General features: G+C 32.8%; 3 protein-coding genes across 4 annotated transcripts; 2 read left to right on the top strand and 1 right to left on the bottom strand.

Annotated features, from left to right (window-relative positions):
* Nucleotides 1-4319: 4319 nt before the first annotated feature.
* LOC120257422 (beta-glucosidase 12-like) lies at nucleotides 4320-8020 on the top strand. 2 transcript variants are annotated; one of them, XM_039264905.1, is made up of 13 exons: nucleotides 4320-4344; nucleotides 4855-4863; nucleotides 5341-5399; nucleotides 5496-5571; nucleotides 5704-5781; nucleotides 5881-5968; nucleotides 6391-6646; nucleotides 6765-6880; nucleotides 6972-7189; nucleotides 7283-7314; nucleotides 7394-7496; nucleotides 7571-7679; nucleotides 7768-8020. In XM_039264905.1, exons 1-13 carry the CDS (start codon nucleotides 4335-4337, stop codon nucleotides 7934-7936), a joined length of 1323 nt encoding a protein of 440 aa, XP_039120839.1. In that variant the 5' UTR covers nucleotides 4320-4334; the 3' UTR covers nucleotides 7937-8020. The 2 variants fall into 2 exon arrangements, with proteins under 2 accessions (XP_039120839.1, XP_039120836.1); XM_039264902.1 differs by lacking the exon at nucleotides 4855-4863.
* A 299-nt stretch (nucleotides 8021-8319) lies between these two features.
* Nucleotides 8320-12833, bottom strand: LOC120257654 (CDK5RAP3-like protein). Its single transcript, XM_039265088.1, is given in 11 exon segments — nucleotides 8320-8699; nucleotides 9319-9451; nucleotides 9642-9850; nucleotides 10326-10904; nucleotides 11082-11231; nucleotides 11568-11703; nucleotides 11804-11898; nucleotides 11997-12016; nucleotides 12019-12093; nucleotides 12490-12624; nucleotides 12697-12833. Coding segments are annotated over 11 exon segments (1725 nt in total). The 5' UTR covers nucleotides 12758-12833; the 3' UTR covers nucleotides 8320-8567.
* Nucleotides 12834-18928: 6095 nt separating this feature from the next.
* On the top strand, nucleotides 18929-22915 carry LOC120253272 (O-fucosyltransferase 20-like). Its single transcript, XM_039261598.1, is given in 7 exon segments — nucleotides 18929-19594; nucleotides 20314-20482; nucleotides 21314-21403; nucleotides 21502-21785; nucleotides 21884-22142; nucleotides 22234-22442; nucleotides 22444-22915. Coding segments are annotated over 7 exon segments (1668 nt in total). The 5' UTR covers nucleotides 18929-18995; the 3' UTR covers nucleotides 22502-22915.
* Nucleotides 22916-23943: the final 1028 nt, after the last annotated feature.

Here is a 23943-nt window from a genome sequence, read left to right on the forward strand (position 1 = left end):
GAAAAGACAAATAAAAGTATGCATATAAAGGTGAATCTACCACCTCATCACTTGCAATAAAAATCATGCATGGTAATTAATGAATTCTTAATTAACCGGCAGTTAATTAATCAAACAGTTAAAAAGCTAAAAAAAAAAAGGTACTCGATCGGATTAATTTCCATCTATAAATAGAGGGCAAAGGGAAGAGCAATAATGCATATTGGATACCATTTGCCTAGCTAGGACAAGTGATCATATAGTACTAGTTACTACACCGGCATATATACATATGGCTATCCAAAAAAGATCATTTTCCTTGGTGATGATGCTGGTGGTGGTGCTCCTTGTAGCAGCTCCACTTTGCTGCATGACTGCCTCCATACTATACTCTGGGGAAACTCTCAAGCCTGGGGAAACCATCAGCTGGGCGAACAACCAGATGGTTATGTTATGCATCATGCAGTGGTGAGGAGGCGTGTCACTGAGACCGGGTCTAGTGGTGAAGGATCTTCATCACTTATATGCCTGTAGTCGAAATCTCATGGCCGATAGTGGAGACTAAAGGGGTTAGTTCAGTTTCGAATCATTACATTCTGCATCGATCAGAGACCGACGCCTCGTCGATCCGGGTTAATCTGGGCGCTGACCAGCGATCTTCAGCTCGGGGCGACTTCACTCGGACCCCGTAGTGACCAGGTCAGCTGGTCAGAACCCTCCCTGGTCGGAACCTCTCGTGGGCCGAGCCCGACCGAGCCCGGACAGTCGTGCTCCGCATCGACTCTCAGCCGAAAGCGGGTGTTATGCATATGCAGTGGTGAGGAGGCGTGTCAGCAAAAGACCCGGGTCTAGTGGTGAAGGATGCTCACCACTTATATATGCGCAGAGTCAAATCTATGCTCATGGATGTGGGACTCAAAGGGGTTAGATTCGTTTCTGCGATCATTCACGGGTTATGCAGAGAGACTGTGACCTGGTGTATTACTCCAATGGCAGACGCCTCTGGGCTTCAAAGACTTCTGGAATGGGCTCGGACTGCTATGTTACTCTCCAGAGTGACGGTAATATGGTAGTCTATGACAACAAGGGCACACCCTTGTGGAGTAGTGATACCAAGAGAGGACAAGGCTTCTATGTCCTCGTCGCTCAGAAAGATCGCAACCTCGTCATCTATGGAGTGCACGCTGGGCCACCAACACTACCATCTGATCACTCACTCATCATCAAGTATCTACCTATATTCCTAATATATACATACATATATATATATATATATATGCTATATATGGAGTATGGTAGAAGAAGTATAATATATATATATATATATATCGTCGTCAGCAAGAACGTACTGATCATGCATGACGTACGATAAAAATAAGCACAATCCATCTGGTGCAGTTCATGCATGCAAGTATGCATGCATGCATTTGTGTTTAAGTTCTAATGTTACTGATAATAAAAATATTAATTATGTGATGCACTCTGGCTTAATTGCCTAATTAATTTCTCCTGCACGCGCGCTTAGAGTACTGCTTATGTTAATTGATTTGTTCGCATTCCATTCATGAGTGCTCTTTTTCTCCAAACATAGGGGTGATAATGGGACGTGGCGGAGTAACGGGGATGGGGAATTATTAATTTCCCGTCCCCGAATTCTCACAGGACATAATCCTCTCATCCCAATCTCTACTGAATTTTAATTTTTTTTTAAAATTATTTAATATCAATACACATATAAAACATATAAAAATTATTTTACATAAAACTCGACAAAATAATATATTAAAAATTTTAAAAAAAAAAATTAAATGTTTATTAATATAAAGAAAACCATAAACATATATAAAACTTATACTGCAAGTATAACCATATAATTTAATACATAGATTGTTTAATTAAACTACCAAACACTTTGAATCCAAATGTGAAAAACAACCTATAAAATCAACATGTTTTTTTTTAAAAAAAATAGAATTTTTATTTTAAAAAATTATAATAATAAAAATATAATTAATTAAAATAAATTAATAGGGGATAGGGATCCTTATGGAGCGAGAGAGCATTTCTTGTCTCCATTCTATTTAAAGAAATGGGGCCAAGTTGATTCCCATTTTCGGCTCCGTAAAAAAAAAAAAAAGAATCGGAGAATTAAATCCCATCCCCAACTGTCGAGCCTCAAGAGATTGTGATTCTCCGCTCCACTAACACCACTATCCAAACATATATAATCAACATGTTTCTCATCATGATGTAATAATAATAATAATAGCATAGGCAGGGAAATGGTATAGCACTACTATATATGATTTCATAAAATAATAAAAATTAAAAATTCTACAAAGATTTTCATATTTCACAATTTTTCTCATGAATTTTAAAATTGGTTAATTATAAACCTGAGTACACCCTAGAAGCCTTGACTCTTTTCCTCTTCTTCACTGAAGAAAATTATATCTACTGATCCATAAATTCAAATCTCATTAAAGTTATTCATTCATTCTTGTTTTTTTATGTTTATTTTTTTAAGAAAACATTGTCTAATTAATTGAGAAAATATGCTCAAATATATAACTGGATAAGCACTACATAAATATATAAATATTATAGATGGTTCAGAATTATATATTGTTTTAAATTATATCCATCATGTATCACATCTTGATCCTGTCATGTGCCAAATACTTATAAAGTTATAATGACTTTGATCATGGGAACAAAAGACTGCCATTTGGCTTCCATTGCACATAAATCACTGATTTAAGGGAAAATGACAAAAAGGGCCTTGTTCACTTTTTTAAATACCCTAATTAATTAGAAATCCCTACAAGGTTTCTCATAGCCAACAGGTTCCTATTTTAAAAATCAATCCTAGCTATGCGCATCTTAATTTTTTTAATTGACTATTTTACTTTTATTAGTTTCCTATATATAATCTCCTTAAATACCATCAGCTCATGGAGATGAAAAATAAAATTAAATAAAAGGTAAAAATGTAATTTTATTAAATTTAATTAATTTTTTTTTAATATAAGGGGTCTAGATATGGTCATGTGCAACTTTGACAAGGTTTAGAAAAGTTGTTGTCTTTCTCAAAAGTTTAAATAATCTTACGCAATTTTAAGAGGATCTACATACTTTGTCAGTTATTATAATATATATATTATTACTATACTTATCAAATTTAATAAGATTGCAGATAATATTTACAAAACTTTTTTATTCGGTACAAAATATAATAGAATTTAAAAATTTATTTACAAATATTCAAAATTTTAAGAGTGTTTTAGAGTTTTTAAAATAATTTAAGCATCAAGATTAGTTAAGCAAATTAAGTTACTTTTAAGTTATTTCTTTAACATGTTATTGCGCACAAAAAATCCAACCACAAGTTTGTAAGTGATGTATCAAAAAGAAAATATAAGAATAAATAAAGTTTAAAAATAGTTTATGCCCCTGGATAAGGTTTTGTTCTTCTCAAGTATGTTAGGTATTTTCGAATATTCTTATATATGTTTGAATGAGTTTATATAAAAAAAGAAATAACACTGATAAGTGTTAATTATGAATGTTATGACTTCTTATGACTTCTTATCTTGAAAGCTAGATGTAATTTATATTTATTCATCATGGATAATTTATGATAAACTTTTGTTATGGGTTATCTATCTAGGTAATCTTTATTATTTTTATTTCAAATCAATATATTAATTTTTATTTTGTGAAGATTATATATTTAAATTTTTATTTTTATTTATTTATTTATTTATTAATAAATGTGGACAAATCAAAATCCTCAACCATTATACACTTGGTAGGGATTGGCTTATCTCTCAATGTTAATTTGATTGGAAAAAATTATTTATATTCTTAGACATATATTTAAATAATTAGAGAATATATATGTTTGAAAAAAAAAAACAAGATATATATATATATATATAAATAATCAGATAGGGTTAAAATCTTTTATAAATACCAGAAGAAAAAACCTAGTTTTCACCGTTAATTAATTATTATCCTGTCCAATTAGTTAGTCTATTATGGCAAATTGTGGTGGTATTACTTGTCTACTTCTCTTCTTTGTTTTTGCATGGATTGCCGGAGCTAAGGCTGAGCTACACCGGAGCAACTTTCCGGCGAACTTTGTCTTTGGCACTGCCTCTTCCGCATATCAAGTTTGTTAATCTTTTGTTAATCTAATTCTACTTAATTTAGAGTTAAAATTTACATGCAATATTCACATGATCTATTATATATATATATATATATATATAAATTTTTGAAAAATAAAATAGTATGAAGGTGCATGGAATGAAGACGGCAGGGGACCAAGTATATGGGACAATTACACACACATGCATCCAGGTTTATCATCTTCTTTTTAATTTTATTATTATTATTATTATTTTAATACAACGTTCTTGATGTTGCATGATTAATGTGTACTCTGGTGGCTCTTGCATGAATTTTCCATGATTTTACTTTTATAATAATATAAATAAGATAAAAACAGAGGCTCATTGAATTATTTTCTCATCAAACAAAGCATTTCTTTTGACAATTATTATTATTATTATTATTATTATTATTATTATTATTATTATTATTTTACAAAGACAACAAATGCTTTTCATAACAGATTATTATTTATTTACAAAGATAATAAGGGCCTACTATAAAAAGAATATCAGGGGATGCACATAGATTAAATTGAATTCAAGATCTTTAATCACAAAGTCTGTAATCACAATCGTCAATTTTTTACCACCATTGTTTCCATTAAAAATTGAATTCAAGATCTTTCAATATTTCACTTTTGATCCTTTAATTTTGACGTAGACCAGGTCAAATACTGCTAAGTTATGTGTCTTTTAGTTTTTTTTGGTAATTAATTCCAAGTTACTCTTTGACTCGTGTTATTCAAGTCAAAAACCAATACATCATGAATTCATATCAAACACATCCTCTTGTCTTTCACCATTATAAAGTTATGTATATATATATATATATATATATGTTTGTATATGATTTATCATGAAAAAAAAAAGAACATGAATGAATACTAGAAGTTTTATATTTTATAGTAAAAGGAAATACAAGAAGTGAGGTAAAGAAGAGGTGTGATAGATAAAGAATAAATAAAATCCGTCTTTATATAGCATGCAAATACGTTTCCATGAAAGAAATGTTACAACAAAATTAACACTAAAAAAGGCTGCCATAATTATTGATTTTCTTCTATCTTTAATTCACTAATAATTGTATCTACCTTTTAATTGTAACTTATGAGTTAACGGATATAATGTAATTAATATTCTATTTATTAATACATTTTGTTTGGTTGTTTGTTTGCTTTAAAAGAAAAAATAGCAAACGGAGATAATGGTGATGTTGCCATCGACTCATATCATCGGTATAAGGTATACATATATATATATTATATTTTTTTTAATGGTTTTTTTTAATAAATAATTTTTAACTTGTTGAGATATTATTAACTAGTTGAATAATTGTAGGAAGATGTAAAGATCATGAAGGATATGGGATTGGATGCTTATAGGTTCTCCATCTCTTGGACCAGGATATTACCAAGTGAGAAGATATATATACATATATATATATTTCTTTTTTTTCTTAATTATAATAACTTGTTTATTAATGAAAATAATTAGGAATTAATTAATCAGTTTTTTTTTTTATATATCTAATTATTAATCTTGGCAGATGGGAGCTTAAGTGGAGGGATAAACAAAGAAGGGGTGAATTATTACAACAACCTCATTAATGAACTCATATCTAATGGTTGTTAATCACAAGCATAACCTTATCCTCTTCCTTATTATCAAGTGTGATTAATTAAGATCTAATTATTATCTTGAATTTCTTGTGTTATTTAATTAGGGTTAAAGCCCTTTGTGACACTCTTCCATTGGGACTCTCCACAAGCTCTAGAGGACAAGTATGGAGGCTTCCTAAGTGAAAACATTGTGTAAGTACTTACTAGCTACTCCTTAACAATATTTTCAAAATTATTAATAATTCTTAAATTTTATTAAATTCATTAAAAAAATCTATATTTTATTTTATTTTCGGGTAATGAACAAATAGTCCCTCTAAAGTTAAGATGTTAAAAAAAAACCCATGACTTTGAGTATTCCCAGATGATACTTCTTTTTTCTGACAATTACTACAGGTAGTTGATGTTGACATGATTGCCTCTCAGTTTTTAAAGCAGAAATGTATAATTTTAAACGAAAACCCATAATCTTAATATTCCAATGTCAAAAGATCTTTTTGGGATGTTTTGAAACTTTATAAAGAGTTATAATTAATTTTATCTTTTATTTTTTTAAAAAAATTTCATATGATTTATAAAATATTTTTTGATTATATAAAAATCTCTCGTTGTAGAGCGGACTTTCAAGACTACGCGGAAGTATGTTTTAAAGAGTTCGGTGACAGAGTAAAACACTGGATCACGTTCAATGAGCCATGGAGTTACAGTGCCGGTGGATACGCAAATGGAACAGAAGCACCAGGCCGATGCTCATCTTATGAAAGTGAGCATTGCACTGCTGGTGATTCAGGGACGGAACCCTACATTGTAGCTCATCATCAACTCTTGGCTCATGCTGCTGCTGTTGCCATGTATAGACTAAATTATCAGGTAATTTTTTTTTCAATTCTTTTTATTATAATAAACTCATTCTCGCCTATACATCTTTAATTCAAAATCAAATATATTTAATTACTATTTAAATTAAAATATCTTATAATTTATTCAGGCAGATCAAAAGGGCAAAATAGGGATAACACTAAACTCCAATTGGTTTATTCCATTCTCCAAATCCATATTAGATATTGCAGCAGCAAAAAGATCTTTGGATTTTATGTATGGATGGTAAGTTTCTTATTAACTATATTCTCATTAAATGCTAATCTCTTTTGTTAATTAACTAATTAAATGTTAATTATTATGGATTAATTCTTAGGTTCATGGACCCTTTGGTTTTTGGAGACTATCCATTTAGCATGAGAGCTTATGTTGGAAATCGTTTACCAAAGTTTACTGAAGAGCAATCAAAGCTTGTTCAAGGATCATTTGATTTCATTGGTTTAAATTACTACACCTCTAATTATGCTCAAAATATTCCCTTCTCAAAAACAGTTAACATTAGTTACAGTACAGACATACACGCTCAACAATCAGGTACCTTATTATTATTATTATTATTATTATTATTATTATTATTTATTAATTAATTATGTTGGTTTGATTTATAATTAATTTTTTTCAACTTAGGTGACCGAAATGGAGTTCTCATAGGACCAAAGGTGATTTATAATATTTTGTTAATTTAATATTGATCAATACAAATATATCGTTAACAAAAAAATGTAAATATATTCTCAGGCTGCTTCTGATTGGTTATATGTTTATCCACCTGGAATAAGAAATTTATTGCTCTACACCAAAATGAAGTACAAGAATCCTGTTATTTATATAACTGAGAACGGTAATTCAAAGTTTATATTTTTGTTATTTTATTTATTTATTTATTTATTTATAATTATTATTATTATTTTGAAGGGGTTGATGAGTATAACAATGCAACATTATCACTGGAAGAAGCACTTAAGGATGACATGAGAATAGACTTCTACAACAAACATCTATTCTTTGTTAATATGGCAATCAAGTGAGTAATTAAAGTTTTAAAAGAACAATTAATTTAGGATTAAATGAGGGATTAATTTATTTTAATTGTGTGATCTGAAAATAAACAGGGAAGGTGTTGATGTGAGAGGATACTTTGCATGGTCTTTATTGGATAACTTTGAATGGACTAATGGCTACACAGTCAGGTTTGGGATCAACTATGTGGACTACAAAGATGGCCTGAAAAGATACCCTAAAAGTTCTACAAAGTGGTTCACCAAGTTCCTCAAAAATTAGTCCTGTTTATGGTCTTTGAATCTATCATATTATTATTATTTCCTTTTCATGTAGTAACTTAGACTAGAATCTATGACATTTCAGACAAACCAAAGTTCCTCGGATGAATAAATAAGTGTGATTTTATCTGTCCATAGTTTGAGAAACATCATAATAAAATTTTTCATGTATTAAGATGAAGCACATGGATCAAAATGGGCATTAATAAGAGTATATATATATATATATATATATGGCATTACCATCAACCAAAATTTACATTCATGACTTGAGAATTATCATAATTTGTGGTTTTCATGTAATAAGATTAAGATTTATGCCATTTCAATCAATTAACATAATGTATTATGATTTCTATAAAATTGAGAAGTTTATACAATACAATGAAGCAAATCCATCATATTGCAAATTAAGGGTATAGTTTATGTAATTTCAAACAACCAAAGTGAGACTTTTCTATTTACTCTGTCACACTGTCAGCTTAAAAGTACTATCCAAATTTGGTAATGCATGATCTGGAAATGTTTCGAAAAACAAATATAGATATATCACACGAAGTAATAACGTTATACCATATGCAATTATCAAAATTTGAGAATACTCTATAAATCAGTGTTGTTTCCGGCTAACCTCATGCACTTACGCTAGAGCTTAACAAGGTATTTATTTCTCCAATTATGTTCACCGGTCTTCCATCAAACATAGATGATAGTGTTGACTCACACAGTTTCTTCAATTCCCTAGTTTTTGAAATCGCCACTTCCTGAAATATTAAAGAGATATTTGTAAATTAACGTTAAAGAAATAAAAAACTTTTTGTGAAGCATGACAATGAGAATATCCCAATGGGAATGCAGATTTAATTTATTGAACCTCATCTAAAGCATATCAGAAGCAAATACTTCAATGTCCATATGGAAAACCAATGGTGAAGCATGACGGTGAGAATATCCCAATGGGAACGCAAATCAATTTATTGAACCTCAACTAAAACATATTGGAATCAAATACTCCAATGCCCATAAGGAAAACCTATGAATAAATATGTCAGACTCCCAATTAGTATGTTTCTGTTTCAAGGAAACTCTTCATGAAAAGTTTAGCTTTCAAATTAAATCGATATAGACCAGATTTTTCTTTTCAGTGATAATCATAAATTGCAGTTATCACATCCCGATTTCATGCATGAATTGCACAATTAGATGCAATACTAGACACCAGTCAAGTGTTATTTGACAGTTTAATAGCGAATAGTATCTATTCAGAAACTTTTCACAAGCGAGACCAAATTTGTTTCCAGATCTGAAAGATGTTGACATCGAAATGCATAATGATCATCATGGGAAAAGACGGATAAGAAAATATGATAAACTCTAACTCACTTGCTTGGGCCAAGACGATGATAATGCGTTATGCAGTTCCATGCGTCTAACTGACAAATCATTCAAACTGTGTCTCAATTTCAATTCATGGTTCTTTTTCTGCTCCAATGTTGACACCAATCTGTCTAGAAACCTGAAAATAATAATGTAAGCTTTCAGTAATAAGGAATGAGCTGTCAATAAAAAAGCCTTCCATGGTGAACAAAATATCAGCTATATCAGAAATGATCTGCCGATGTGGAACAATCCAGGGATGAAATGACCAGTATTAAAAAAAAATTGAAATATAGCAAGAAAAAGCAACGACGGTAAAGGGTGATGACCTTTTAGAGTTCAAAATCATTATCAAGTCCCTTGTCTTCTGGTTTGTGAGCATTGAGATGGCAGAGGATATCACTGATAACATTGATTGAACTGCATCAGCTGTGTATTGTTGCAGAACAAAGGGAGCTACTGCCTGAACTTGATGTTGTAAAGAAGAAGTATCTTCACTCCTCATCTCCATTAGACGCTGATTTAAAAATGCTTTAATCTGAAGAGCCACAAGTAATTTCGGCAATGGCCTTTAACATCAGAACATATTCGGCAACAAAAATAAAATACAAGAAATATAGATTCAAAGATCAGGTATCATCATAGAAGACAACTTAATAGAGTAGCGCATTATCAATAAGATGTGACTTCCCTACAATAACACCCATGCTGTTAATGACATGTCAACTGAGCACTTTATATTTCACCGTAATGACCCACCATGAAAAGTTGACAAGAAAAAGATGATAACAAATTACGGTATGTGACACATAAGAAAAGATGTATTTCAATATCTGCACTTAAATATAAAAATCTAAAGATACTAGAAATAAGTATACAAAAGACATTGAATTCACACTAGCGGAACTCATGTACAAGAACATTCCATTTCCAATTAAAAGCATACATTGTGTTACATGAACAAGAAGAGTAAGAAAAAGGGAATAAAATTGACAGAGTAAATTATAAAATACCTCAAATAAGTCATCAAGTATTTTATTCCTATACTCAGTCTCCAATAGCTGACTTCTTTCTTCCCCCAAATGTTGTGTATTTGATTGCTCAATGGAAACTAATGGTTGAGTTTCCAAGCTTGCATCTGGCAAAGCAACATCCTCTGCTGAAGCCACCTGAGTATTATCAATGCTAATGTCCCAGCATATCTCTGACTCTGAAGTTCCAGATGTAATGCCCTCCTCTACATTCACTAAGGATGCCTGATCTACCGCTATACCATTCCCATTCTCAGAATCTTTTAAGTCTACATTGGAATCAATTATTTCATAAGAACCAAAGCCATCGCCAGATTCCTCAGGGTTCCCCACATCACCAATATCCCAGTCAATCTGGTTATCATCTAGAGTAACGTTCCAGTCAATGCCGTCAATGGTTATATCAGGATTCAGTGGCTGCTCCCCGGTGAATGGATGAGATGATTCCAGCACCGACGGCTGTTTTAAAGAATTTTCAACCTCAAGAGAAACTGTAACATTTAGGCAAGGAGGATGTTCGTGAAGGTGCCTCAAATTTTGAAGTACAGCTGTAGGAGTGCTCTGCAGTCAAAATAGAGATTCTTTTAAAAATATAAAAAAGAAAAGAAAAAAAAAACATATTAAAGGTCCAAAAGTATTCCTTTAATTATATCACGCGCTTAAGAGACAACTTCAACAAACAGCGAGTAGTTGGCATATCTTTACATAAAGCAAGACAAAGGCATACATGGTACATACCTCTTTCTCTGTATGAGCATCTCTAACAAAGTTTGCATAATATTCAATTGCTCTTAACACAGTTTCGTTATTAAGTGATTCCAAAATCTTGTGAAATGTTGAAGGAAGAGATTTCGCTGTCTCCAGGAGTTCTGCCCTCACATTTATCCCCTACAAAAATAAGAACATAAATTTCAGAAACACCAACATAAAGAAAGTAACATCACCACCAGCACAATGACAGGATGATAGTGCCATTGTCTCCCAAGTAAAAGGTTAAAGGTTCAACTCCCTTCTAAGACATGTTTGAGAATTGAGTATGTGCACACGGGGGTGTGTGTGAGTGTGGTGGCTTGTCCGCATTGTATAAATAAACAAAAAAGAAATAGAAAACAAAAGAAAAAGAAAGTAACATCTCTTACAAAGGATAAAGATCAACACATGGTTGAAAATCAGCCAACCAGAATACAACTTACAAGATTCATATATCAGACCAAGAATCCTTACCTGCAACCCAAGCTCCTGACAAGCTTCAACATATTTAGTAGCAGATAAAGCAGCATTTCTTTTTATGTCAGCTTCCTTTCTTTCTAATTCTGTCAGTTGTTGCTGAATCTTCTGCACTTGTTTCTTCTGATAAGGACTTCACCCAGCAGGTAATTGGTAAGATTTGTTAAAATTCACATAAATATCATATATAACTTGTAAAGCATGCAAAAGGCAGATAATAACTAGAGGCTTACATCTCATAATTAACATTTTGAACCATAATCTGAGCAGCCTCTCCCAGGAAAATATAGTCTTTCTCAAATGATTTCACAATACTCTCCCACTCCCCCTGCAGAAAATTGAATGAACTTCACAATTAACATCTCGAGAAGTAAAAACAAAAACCATAATCGGACTAAAAAGGAAGAAGTGTGGTGCATATCTTACAGCAGAGCCTGATAATTTTTCCAAATATGTTCCGATTTTTCAGTAGTTGAATTCAAAAGCGTATTGTATATGTGCTTTGCTTGCAGGTAATCAATGGCTGAAATATCAAATTAAATAAAATTTCAAATATAAAAGAAGATAAAAGTGTATTCAAAGCACACAAAGTCACATTGTGTGTGCTTTATAAGCACACACAAACAGGACCAAGAAAACAAAGCAATGGCATTCACACCAATCATCCCAAAAAAAAAAAATGTTTTAAAAAAATTTCAGTTTGATGATCACTAGCAACAAAAAACTCTATTCCACTACACATTGATACTTCAAACCCTAGAACATTATATTCGTGAACACATTAGCACAAATAATCCTGCCAAGAAACACTATTGCTACAATCTACTCCTCGGTGACAGCTCACTAAATTTCTCAAGATAATTATTAAAATCTAAACTTAAAACAACAGTAAATAATTCAAAAAGAACACAAACAAGACCTTCAGGATCGAGAGTTTGGAAGGACGAATCCAGGCCACGAGGCAGCGACGGCAGAGCACGGGAGATCCTTGATCGCACTGCATTAAGACGCTTCCTCCAATCCAATGGTATCCTCTTCCGATCCACCAGCCATTCTTTCAAAAAACCCACAAAATTCAGCCAAAAAAAAGGGGGGACAAAATCAATTCAGCAAAGAGATTTGGAACCTCCGAGGCGAGCGAAGGCGATATCAATGGGAAGGTTTCGAATCTCCGATTGGTCTTGCATGCTTCGATCGATCTAGGTTTCGAGGTTTTCGAGGGATCGATCGAGAGAGAGAGAGAGATCGCGAGGGTTTGGGTTTCTCTTTGTACGTTTGGGAAAGGATATCGAAAAATAGTAATAACTGGTTTCCTTTGTGGGCTTGGGCTAACTTTGTGATGAAATTGGGCCTAGGCCCATGTGTTAAGACCTCTTATTTGGATCCATTAACTAATTTTCTATTTTATTTAATTTCAAGTGCCCTGTTTTTGTGTATATTTTGATTTTTAAAAAAAAATTATATATATATAATATAGATTATCCAAATAGCAAGCAAAATATGAATAGAAAATATATTTAAAAAATGTGTGTATGTTGAGAAGTGGAGTATCAATAGTTTTGGATGAGCATTGTATCTAATCAACACCCTCTAAATGTTGTATTTATTTCATATATTTATATTACGTTAGTTAATTAAAAAAAATTAAGAAAAAACAAATATTAACTATGTTTAATATATTTTGATAAAGATTATATTCATTTATATATGGTGTAATGAAGTAGTTTGTTTGTCAACTCCTTCATTTCAAAATAAATAAATAAACACACACCTACTACTACTAGTTATATATCATGTCACTAAATTAAGTTTTGAACCATATATAAGTACATATATAACCCTATCATGTCACACCAAAGTAGTACTCCAAAGACAAAGTCATGTGTTAGAGTTAAGCATGCATGCATGCATGCATAAACCCTAGACGAAGTTGATAAAGAGGGGGCCACAAAAAGGCAGGGTTTTTCTGAAACTCTGACTATTCCCATGTGTAGAAAGAAAGGCATCACATGCACAAGTATTACACTTAAGACCAGCCAACACTCTCACATGTATATGTAAAAACTTATGTTTTGATGCAATTGATAACCTTTTAGGGTCCTACATGATGTCCCAATTCTCCCATGCATTCAAATCCTTGTTCCCTCCTGCCCTAACCCTAACACTCATGCCATGTTTGTCTCTCTATCCTTTTCTCATCTTATATGACAAAGCATATATGTAAGTATATATATATATATGATGCTCTTTCTATGGGCATTGGGCATTGGGCATTGATATAGAGATATATGCTTATCTTGTAGCTTTGTTTGTGGGGGAGCTGTTTCTGCATTCATGGTGGATTATACTGAAACCCTAACCCTAGCAGCGTGGCAGACAGGGTCCATCAAGATAGTACTGCTTGAGTGCATGAGAGTTATAAGCTCTCTACAGTTGAGCATCTCCATAATGCAGGGGGAAGATAGAATGAAAAAACAGTGTCAGTGTGTACTGCTTGATCAGTGCAAGTTGTGGAGACATCTTGGCTTTATTTGTTTATCTATATCCTTTTGTTGAGCATATATGACATATATATATGGTACAAAATATAAAAAAAGAGGTTATTTATCTTGGTATGTTTAATTAGAGAGAGAAGAAGAAGGTGTTTGATGTTATTCAATATTTTTTTACTTAATTTATATAGTTGAAGTTAATATTTCATTTTGCATATATATGTAGATGGAACAAGACAAGCTTTTTACTTGTTAACAGTGTTGTGTGAATTGTAGGATGGCCATAGACCAAACATGTTAATAGTGAAGGTCAGGTGATTATGTATTTTTTTTAAAAATAAAAATAAAAAAATAAATCAGACTGAATGAATAAGGAAAACAAAAAAAAAAGGAGGGGTTAGCATGATTATAATGCAGGAGTGTCTAAGAGTGTGTTTATTCGACCAAATTCAAAGGATTTCATTTGTATTTGCTTTTCCAAATCCCATAGACATTAGACATGGGATTTTTTTTTTATGGCTAAAACAAAATCCATTACCTGAAATCCCTCAATCCACAAGATAGAAGCTTCAACAATCCACAATTCACAAGATCTACCAATGACCAACCGGTCTATTAACAGTCGGGTCCCTATTAGAACCCTTCATAAATGGTGAAAGTTCAAATTATGGATGAGGCCACATTTCTGGGAGTGTGAGTAGTGATTGTGTGTAAGTGGTCCCAGTGCCTATGTGTTTACGGGCCCGCTTTTACTTGTTTCCGCATAGATTTATGCATGCTCCTGCCTTTCTTAGCTGTCTAGGCGCTAAAAATAAAATAAAATAAAATAATCACAAGATCTACTTATTTTTCTCCTCAACCCCAAGCATCCAGTAAGTTCAGTTGATATATATTGCTTCTTCTTCACCTTGTAAGTGACTATTGTTTCCTCTTCTTCTTAATAATTTTTTTTTTTTTACTTTTTATTTTTTGTTAATTTTGTGGATTTCCTCGTTTGGATGATGGGGTGGAAATCCACATCTTCTTCACATACAATATAACTGGAAATCCATTGTATTATCAAATACATCCAACTAAAAGATTTACATGAGTTTGAGAAGAAATCTAAGAAATAGTCAACCATTTGATAGGCTAATAGTATTACACAAGAGTGCAAGGGTTCAAATCTTTTCCCTAACAGTACTTTTTCTATACTGTTATGCATAATATACCTCATGACAACACTGTTCATTAATATTATTTATAAATCTGAAAAAACAGTGGTTTCACTTCTCCAAAGTTGTAGGACAAAGGAATTTGGTCATAAACCACTATAAATAACTGGTGTACCTCCGTACCTACCTGTTCTTTTAACAATCTCTTAAATTAGGGCTCTTGTGATCTATTCATTAAAAAAAAACTAAGAAATAATTGGAAGTAAATTCAAGAGAGATTTTCATATGTATCTCGTTATGAACCAAATAATGTATATAAATATATAGAGTTGTATGAAAACTAATCTAATAGATTAGTGTATTATATATTTATATTAATGTCACACGCATGATGCATATATACAGCATTTTCAAAATAAAACCTTTTTCCCCACAAATAATTGAACAATAGGTTGAATTAAGTCATGAATGGAACCCACAAAGGATATGTATGAGTTAGGTGCAACTCCCTTGTTGGAGTTTTTATTATGGATTATCCCCTTCTTAAGAAACAATAATTTCCTAAGCCCACTTCTCATTAATAATTCCCCCCAAAGTTTACACTCTTTCTTTAAATATGGCATTATCTCAATCAAAACAATCATATAAAGTTGAACCATGATTCAGTTACATATCACATGCATTTTCCTAACAAATCAAAAGATTTTGAGTAAATGAGACTCCTTCTCCTCCTTTGCATTATTAGCTTTATATGTGAGGATTTCAAAACTATATTCTCAAAAAAAATTTGAAGTAGCTAGAAAAATGAAAGAAGACAAAGAGTCAACTTCTTGATACTTTTTTTTTATCATAACATGTTAGAATGTGGTAATATTATTATATTTATATAATCTGGTTAATTATAATTTAGTCAAAGAATCAAACAAAAAGGATTAAACTTATGACAACAAAGAGTTGATTATTATGCTGTTCCATTTGAGCTGTTTCATCACCTTTAAGTAATGGAGTCATTAATCAACAACCCACTAAGCCTCCACTAAATATATTTATATGTATATGAACTTAAAAGGAGATGGAAAAAGATAGAGAGGAAGGTGACCAAACTTAGCGCACCAAATTCTAATATATTCTTCTTTCTTTGAGTGGCATAGAATTGAGTTGATGAGACCCCTTGATGCTCACCTCCCAACAACTATTGATAAGTTCTTGTGAACCACCTTTGAAAGTATTCTAACCACTCTTATTGCACCATCTTCTTTTTTTCTTTTTCTTTGTTTTTTTTTAATTCATTTTAGTATATGTTTGTAGATTCCTTCAAGGTTTTTTGTTAGTTTATATGATATCCAAGTGATTAATATTTTAATACCACCTTCTTCCACGTTCCATATATTTCTCCATTAATGCCAAGCATGCATGTGTATGGTATGGTTCTTTTCTTAGTTTAATGAAGAAGCTCTAATGGAAATTAAACAAGTGTTAATTAATTTGTTTAATCATCTATTTAATAATTTTAAGAAATGAATGCAAGGTTAATTACTTTTAATTCAAACATTATTGCCATTGTGTGGTAGACCTTAATTAACACCATTGCCAACTTGCATGGTTGACAATAACAGAAGAAATTTTTTTGGATTTTTTTAAGCTTTTTCCCCTCTAATTGTTTAAAGTTTCTTGTTCCTTAGTATACTAATTAATAATTTAATATATTTATTATTATTATTATTTAAGTGGTTTTTATAACTTAAATATGGATCTATATGATACGCTTGACACTTTCTCTCATAGCATGGGAGACTAATGAAGCCAAACAAAGTTAGAAACTTCTTGAGCACTTACTTAGGTTGAAGCTAGACTTTTTCCAACCTCTGTTTTCATCTATCATTTACTTTTAGACAAATAAATTGTTTTTTTATATGAAACCATAGATTTTGCTACAATTATATTGTATTTTTGTGTTGGGTTAGGTTTGGATATGACTCGGTTATTCAAGAGTCAAGTCATAATCATAAAACATATTTTTATAATTTTGACTTTGTCTTTTTTTAACTATATAAAATACAGATAAGTCACGTGTTAATGTTTTGCACAGATATAAAATTATTATCGTAACACACTTAATTATTCTCATCTTTATATGAGATAAAGTTTGAACTCAGTTTTTTTTGGCAAGATACAAAAACTCACCAATAAATTAAAAAAATTGTTGATAATTTTTATTTATTTAACATGCTTAATTTTTATTTTTATTTTAAAATTATATAACCACACTAAATATTTATCATGATTGATGCGTGCCTACTATAATGTAGACTTTTATGTTAATAAATAAATTAATTTATTTTACAAAATATTTAATTAATTTACAAGCTATATATATGATAAAATTAATTAAATAGAATCCAACATTTATATAAAAGATCTTAATTCACCAAATATGAGCTAGTCTAATAAATAATAAAAATTCGATCATTTAATCTAATAATTTTAAATATGAATCTTTATATATAAAATAACATCAATAAATTTTTTTTTTTTCAAGATTTTAATATTTTCTCGTAAGAGTTTACCTGGGTCAAAAACATTTAGGAAAAAGAAAAAAATCAAAAACAAAACTAAAGGTGATGCCGAATGCATAGATTCTTATCAATGAAGATGGTGACAATATATATATGTGTACTAATTATAGAGAAATAAAGATTTATATATAAAAAAAAAATTAAATGAAAATTATAGCTGGTTTTGTTATCAAAGAACCAAACAAACCCATGCTTGTTTGCTTTGCCTTCTTCTCATTGGACTCCAGCTTTCATCTCTTCCAACATAACACGTCACCTCACTCTCCATCCAATCACATCCCTCCACGTCACCAACCTTTCCCTCCGTGGACTCTGCCAAAGCTGTCTAACACCCAGCTGTCATATTATTGGGTTCCGGGTCTTACCCCACTTGTCGGATCTAACGCATCCCCACCCGTTAAAAAAACAGGACACGTGATAGTCTTTCATTGGGTCCTAACAGGGAACAGCAAAACAGCGGATTTGAACCCCCGACCAACGCCGCCGCCAGCTGGCTACGTGACAAAGCGACACGTCTCGGAAAACGAGTCCGACGAGGCTTTCCACGTTGCGTTTGACTAAAATACCCCTCGTCGATCGGACGGTGGAAAGAGGTTCGTCGTTGGTGTGCTTTTGTTGATCTCGAGGATTGTTGCGTAGTGGACATTGACATTGATCATAAGTGATGCTGACCGTCCGATTGACAATGATATCACACCTTTCAACCCGGGGCTTTAATGGACCTCCGTTTTGTGTGTTGAAAGATCCGACCTGTTTTTGTGATAGTGAAACTTGGAAGTTGGTCTCTTAATTAACCGCCCTAATTATTTCCTTTAATCTTTTAATAAAAAAAGCATTAATATTAACATCTGTCATGGAACTGAAGTGACCTTGTAACAAACAAAATCTTTTTATAATTTTGGTGAAAATTTATAATTAATGTATTTCTTAACGAAGCTCCGTTATGAATAAATCAGATCCGAATCCGCTAATTTCAAAAGAATTCAAACGATGAGGACAAGAAACACGGAAATCGACAAGACGTTAACCAGAAGGGTATTTCAGTCATTATGAGAGAAACGCGAAACGGGAAACGAGAATAAAGCGAAAACAACGTTTCCTCACATTTTTATTATAATTTGGGATTATAAATTAATCACCGAGAAATCGCGTTCCCGCCGCCTGAAAACCATCGTCTCTTTCGAAAGCTCGAAGCCGTCGTCAATGGCGACGAGATCCAAGGGCAACGCCAGCGCCAGGCAACAGCACCAGCAGCTCTCCTACATCTCAGTGCCCTCACAGATCATCCACTCCCTTTCCTCCTCGTCCCTCCAATCCCTACTTCTTTCGCCGAAGAAATCCTCGCGATCAGGTCATCGGCTCTCATCGATTATCAAGAACCCTAGGTTCTTGCTTCTATTCCTGTTTCTTTTCGCGTTGGTTGGGACTTTCAGGATTGGGTTTGAATTTGACCCGGTGCTTCCCTTTTCTCCAATCCCCTGCGGTGGGGTGATCCGAGGTGGTGGGTTTCCGGCGGTTGAGGCTTCTGGAGTGGTGGGGAATCGGTCGGCGGTGATTAGGGATGGGTTTTGGGCTCAGCCGGATGGGATGGCATTTAAACCTTGCTTATCGTTTAGCTCGGAGTATAAGAGGTGGAGTAAGGATGTGACGGTGGAGAGGAGGAAGTATCTCATGGTGGTTGTCTCTGGCGGGTTGAATCAGCAGCGGAACCAGATCGTCGACGCCGTCGTGATAGCCAGGATTCTCGGGGCGGCACTTGTCGTTCCGATTCTTCAGGTCAACGTTATCTGGGGCGACGATAGGTGAGAACTGGATGATTTCGATTCCTCTCCATTACCTAGCTTTTGAATTTGAAATCCGATTCCCCTCTGGATTTTCAATGAAATCGATGTAGCTCAAGCTTAAAAAAAAACTTTTTCGTCAGTCTAGTTTCTGAACTTGGGTTTTATCCCCTCCGTGTTTCCTGTTATTAGTTTTTCTTTTTTATCTCCTAAAATAGTATTTCTTTGGTTTTATTCTTGAAATCCAAGGTTCCATTTTTGATGAAATTATTGAAGAAAAAACCCCAAACAGAGCATACTCTTTCTATAACATTTTAGGAGTTCTCCAATTTGTTTCTTCTTTTCAACCCCACTTTCAGAAATTTACTTTAGCCTTAATCTTTTCGGTTCTTACGTTTGTATTTTTCTCCTCTTTTATCTTTTTTTTTTCGTATTTATTGTCATGTTAAAGGAAAACTTCACTGTTCTATCTCCTCATACTCTTTGGGAATCTAATTTTAAGAAAACTCCGAAAAAAAAAATCAGTTTTATCGTGAGCTCTTCAGATTATGATATTCATTTTCTTAATGCTCTCTGCAATCATTTGCTATTTTTAGCACTGTAGAAAGCGTGAAACTTTTTACTTTATTCTTCCCTTCTTTTTCTAACTTATTTTCAGCAAATTATTGACTATTTTTATGTAATTGCGTGTCTTTGTGTTGGTCTTAGTTGGTGTCTTACTTGTTTTGTGAATTTGGCAGTGAGTTTTCGGATATTTTTGATCTGGACCACTTCAAGAGGACTCTGGCAGACGATGTCAGGGTGGTCTCCTCCCTACCTTCTACCCACCTGATGACCCGTCCAGTGGAGGAGAGGCGCACACCGCTTCACGTCTCCCCTCGCTGGATTCGCTCACGTTACCTCCGCCGTGTAAGTAAACTTCATAATTTTTGTTTTGTTTTTTATTTTCATTTTTTGGGGTTAATTTTCATTGTTATGCTTTTGGAATTATAGCTAGATATTGCATTGATTGAATTGAGCTTGAAAGAGAGGACTTTTTTTCTTGGATTGTAGTCAAGGTTTTGCATTGATTATTGCCAGCTTGATTGCTGTGGTACTTAAAAGTGGAAGAAAATGGCTGGCAGTTGGTGTGGAGTGAGTTGTGTATGAATGATGGAAATGAAAAGGAGGTAGCTTGCTTATAATTGGATGCTTATTGAACTCCTTCTTGGGAACCAAGTTTTGATTTTTCTGATTTTCTATGGCTTGGTTGTTGGGGGTGTCGGAATCTTGGATTCTCTGTTCTGGAGCATAATTTATTTATGCATGGACTGGTTCTGATAGAAGTTTGGTGATTGCAAGGGTGTCGCACTTTTTTTTTTCTTCTTTTGCTGAATGAGTTTGGTTTGCATTATGGAATAGGTCTTTCCCTCACCCACTAGGTTGACTTCCTGGATTGTCCTTTGCCTGTTGCTAGCATTAAGTTGCAAATATTAGTCGGAAGAAATTATTTTCAAGTAGTTGTTCCCATCTGACTAGCAATAATTGCCATGCTGTACCATATTTTGGTTGAGAATGATCCATTTCTATTATGCTTAAAATCATGCCTGAAAAAATAATCAAAACCAGTTTTCTACATGGTAGATTCTTTGCATTTTAAGCATAGTAAAAAGTCAAAATGCATGAGAAATTTTGTCTATCGCCGAGACTTTGTCTACTTTAGTTTGCAATTGCATTTATATTTTATGATTTGGCTTGCAGCTTAACAAAGAAGGTGTTCTGCTCTTGCGTGGATTGGACTCAAGGCTCTCAAAGGATCTTCCACCTGATCTTCAGAAGCTTCGATGCAAGGCAATTTATAATTCATAATCTCTGATCTCTTCTGGATTATTATGCTTGTCTATGTCCTTCGTCATTTGACTGGACTCTTCCTCTTGATGTTGTTGCAGGTTGCATTTCATGCTCTGAAGTTTGCTGCTCCCATACAGGAGTTGGGAAATAAGCTTGCCATGAGAATGCAGAGCAAGGGGCCATACCTTGCTCTACATCTCCGTATGGAGAAGGATGTCTGGGTGAGAACAGGCTGTCTTCCTGGGTTGAGTGCAATGTACGATGAAATCATTCATGAAGAACGGAATCTCAGACCTGAACTCCTCACGGCAAGATCAAATATGACGTACCATGAACGAAAACTTGCTGGTCTCTGTCCCTTGAATGCTTTGGAGGTCACAAGGTATCTCACATTTATGAATAACACAAATAATTACCACAATTTGAGTTTGTTAAACATTGCTCATTGCTTAATGTTTTCTAAATAATGCTTTTATCCAGGCTGCTCAAGGCACTTGAAGCTCCGAAAAGTGCAATGATTTATTGGGCTGGTGGAAAACCATTTGGTGGCAAAGAAGCTTTGCTTCCATTAACCAGAGAGTTCCCCAATTTATACAACAAGGAGAACCTCGCATTGGCCGATGAACTCAAACCTTTCTCCAACAAGTCATCCATTCTTGCAGCCATTGATTACATAGTCTGTGAACAGAGTGATGTCTTCATGCCATCTCATGGCGGAAACATGGGCCATGTAATTCAGGTACCAATAATCTCTTCAATCTACATCACTTGATCTTCTCTCTGACCGGCAAACATCCTAAACATATCAGAAACCTAAATTGTCAATGCAGGGATACAGGGCTTATACAGGACACAAGAAGTTCATAACTCCAAACAAGCGGCAAATGTTACCGTACTTTCTAGATCACTCTCTTCCTGAATCTGAATTCAATAATGTTATAAAAGAGCTGCATCAAGGATCTCTAGGACAGCCGGAACTAAGAACAGAAAAGGCCGGACGAGATGTCACTGCCTTCCCTGTCCCTGAATGCATGTGCAACACAAGCTCAACAACAAGAACAAGACCATAGATTGAATTTCTCCAAGTCAGTCTCATAGTTCCACACAAATTCAATGGATACCCTTCATTGAATTCCTGCTGGCCATTAAAGCAATCTGATTGAAATTTGGAGGCCACAAAGCTCTACCTGGAGGCCAGAGTTTTGAATTTGAAGGAATTATTCTTTGCCATTAAATACCACAATACATACATACATACAGAAGATACATCTATACAGTCATTGAAAGATGACTTTGTGGTATTATTTATTCATCTGAGGATGTGCTTTTTCAGCTGTCCACTCCACTGTTGTAATTATTCTTTAGCATATTATTTAATTGTCTGAGATGTGGATACTTGGATGTATTCTTTGATTCATTCTTTGTAACAGACCATTCTGAAAACTACTGCAATGTAAAGATGTTATTTCAATTGTATTTGTAATTCAGCAAAATCATTCATTTATTTATTTATGATGATTTTTAGCTACTTCAAAAGTTTAATTCACACATGAAATGAGATTTGTCTATTTTAGAAGTCATGTTGTTGTTCTTATATTGCTTGAGTGTAAAGATTTAATCATTATCACCAAAGTATGTCAATCCTCACCAAATGAAGATCAAATAATTTAACATATAAACAAGTCTTTTATATAAAGTATTAAAATATAATATAGCTTCAGATGCAATATCAAATCAATGCTAAAAGTATTTATATGATAATGCTTAAAAACTTAAAATTATGGAATAATGTCAGAAAAAATAAATTTTATGATTTATTTAAAACTTTGTATGGTGAATTGAGAAAAAAAAAACTATCAACACCTTGGTCCTAGAGTGAAATATATATAAATTTGGAAAAATTTTGTTAAATGACTTTATGGTTTGTCTCTTTTATCAAATCAGAGTTTGTGGTTTGAGTTTTAACACTTTAGTGCTATATAATCTAAATCGATAGTAAAATGTTTAACTCTATTAATTTAGACTCGAATTTATCCATACATAACTATTTCGATTTATAGTAAATCTCTCTTTTTATTTTATAACAGATGTCAATTACTATTTTTATCATAACCAACTTTGTTTACATTAGTAAACTAGTAAAATTCTAGGTTAATGTATTCATAAAGAACAATTTAAATTTAAATAAAACTTTTTTTTTAATCTTTGTTTACACTAGCATATTAGTAATTTATTAAAATAATATAAAAAAAGTTAACATACTAATATCTGAGTTTGTTTCTCAATGCAATCTTAAGTTACTTCATCAAGTGCATCTAAGCATTTAATTAGGAGTATGTTCTACAGTTTCTTCACATGATGCACTGTTCAAGTCAAATTGTAAATGATTTGATGAAGTTATTTCAAATATTGAAAAAAGTTGGACTGAGATTGAGGTGATAACAATAGTAACATCAACATTAAGATCTGATAATTGAATTTGTACTTACCTTGTGGCCTATCTCCATCTATATTTAAATCTATTTCATGTAAATCTATTG

The sequence above is a fragment of the Dioscorea cayenensis genome, chromosome 3 (genome assembly GCF_009730915.1).
Source record: "Dioscorea cayenensis subsp. rotundata cultivar TDr96_F1 chromosome 3, TDr96_F1_v2_PseudoChromosome.rev07_lg8_w22 25.fasta, whole genome shotgun sequence".
NCBI classification, from domain to species: Eukaryota; Viridiplantae; Streptophyta; class Magnoliopsida; order Dioscoreales; family Dioscoreaceae; genus Dioscorea; species Dioscorea cayenensis.

What these genes read in the sequence shown, in the direction of transcription:
- LOC120257422 (XM_039264905.1), top strand. An exon ending in TTCCTAAGTGAAAACATTGT is followed by an intron (nt 5,969 to 6,390) that starts GTAAGTACTTAC and finishes CTCTCGTTGTAG; the next exon opens with AGCGGACTTTCAAGACTACG. An exon ending in CATACACGCTCAACAATCAG is followed by an intron (nt 7,190 to 7,282) that starts GTACCTTATTAT and finishes TTTTCAACTTAG; the next exon opens with GTGACCGAAATGGAGTTCTC.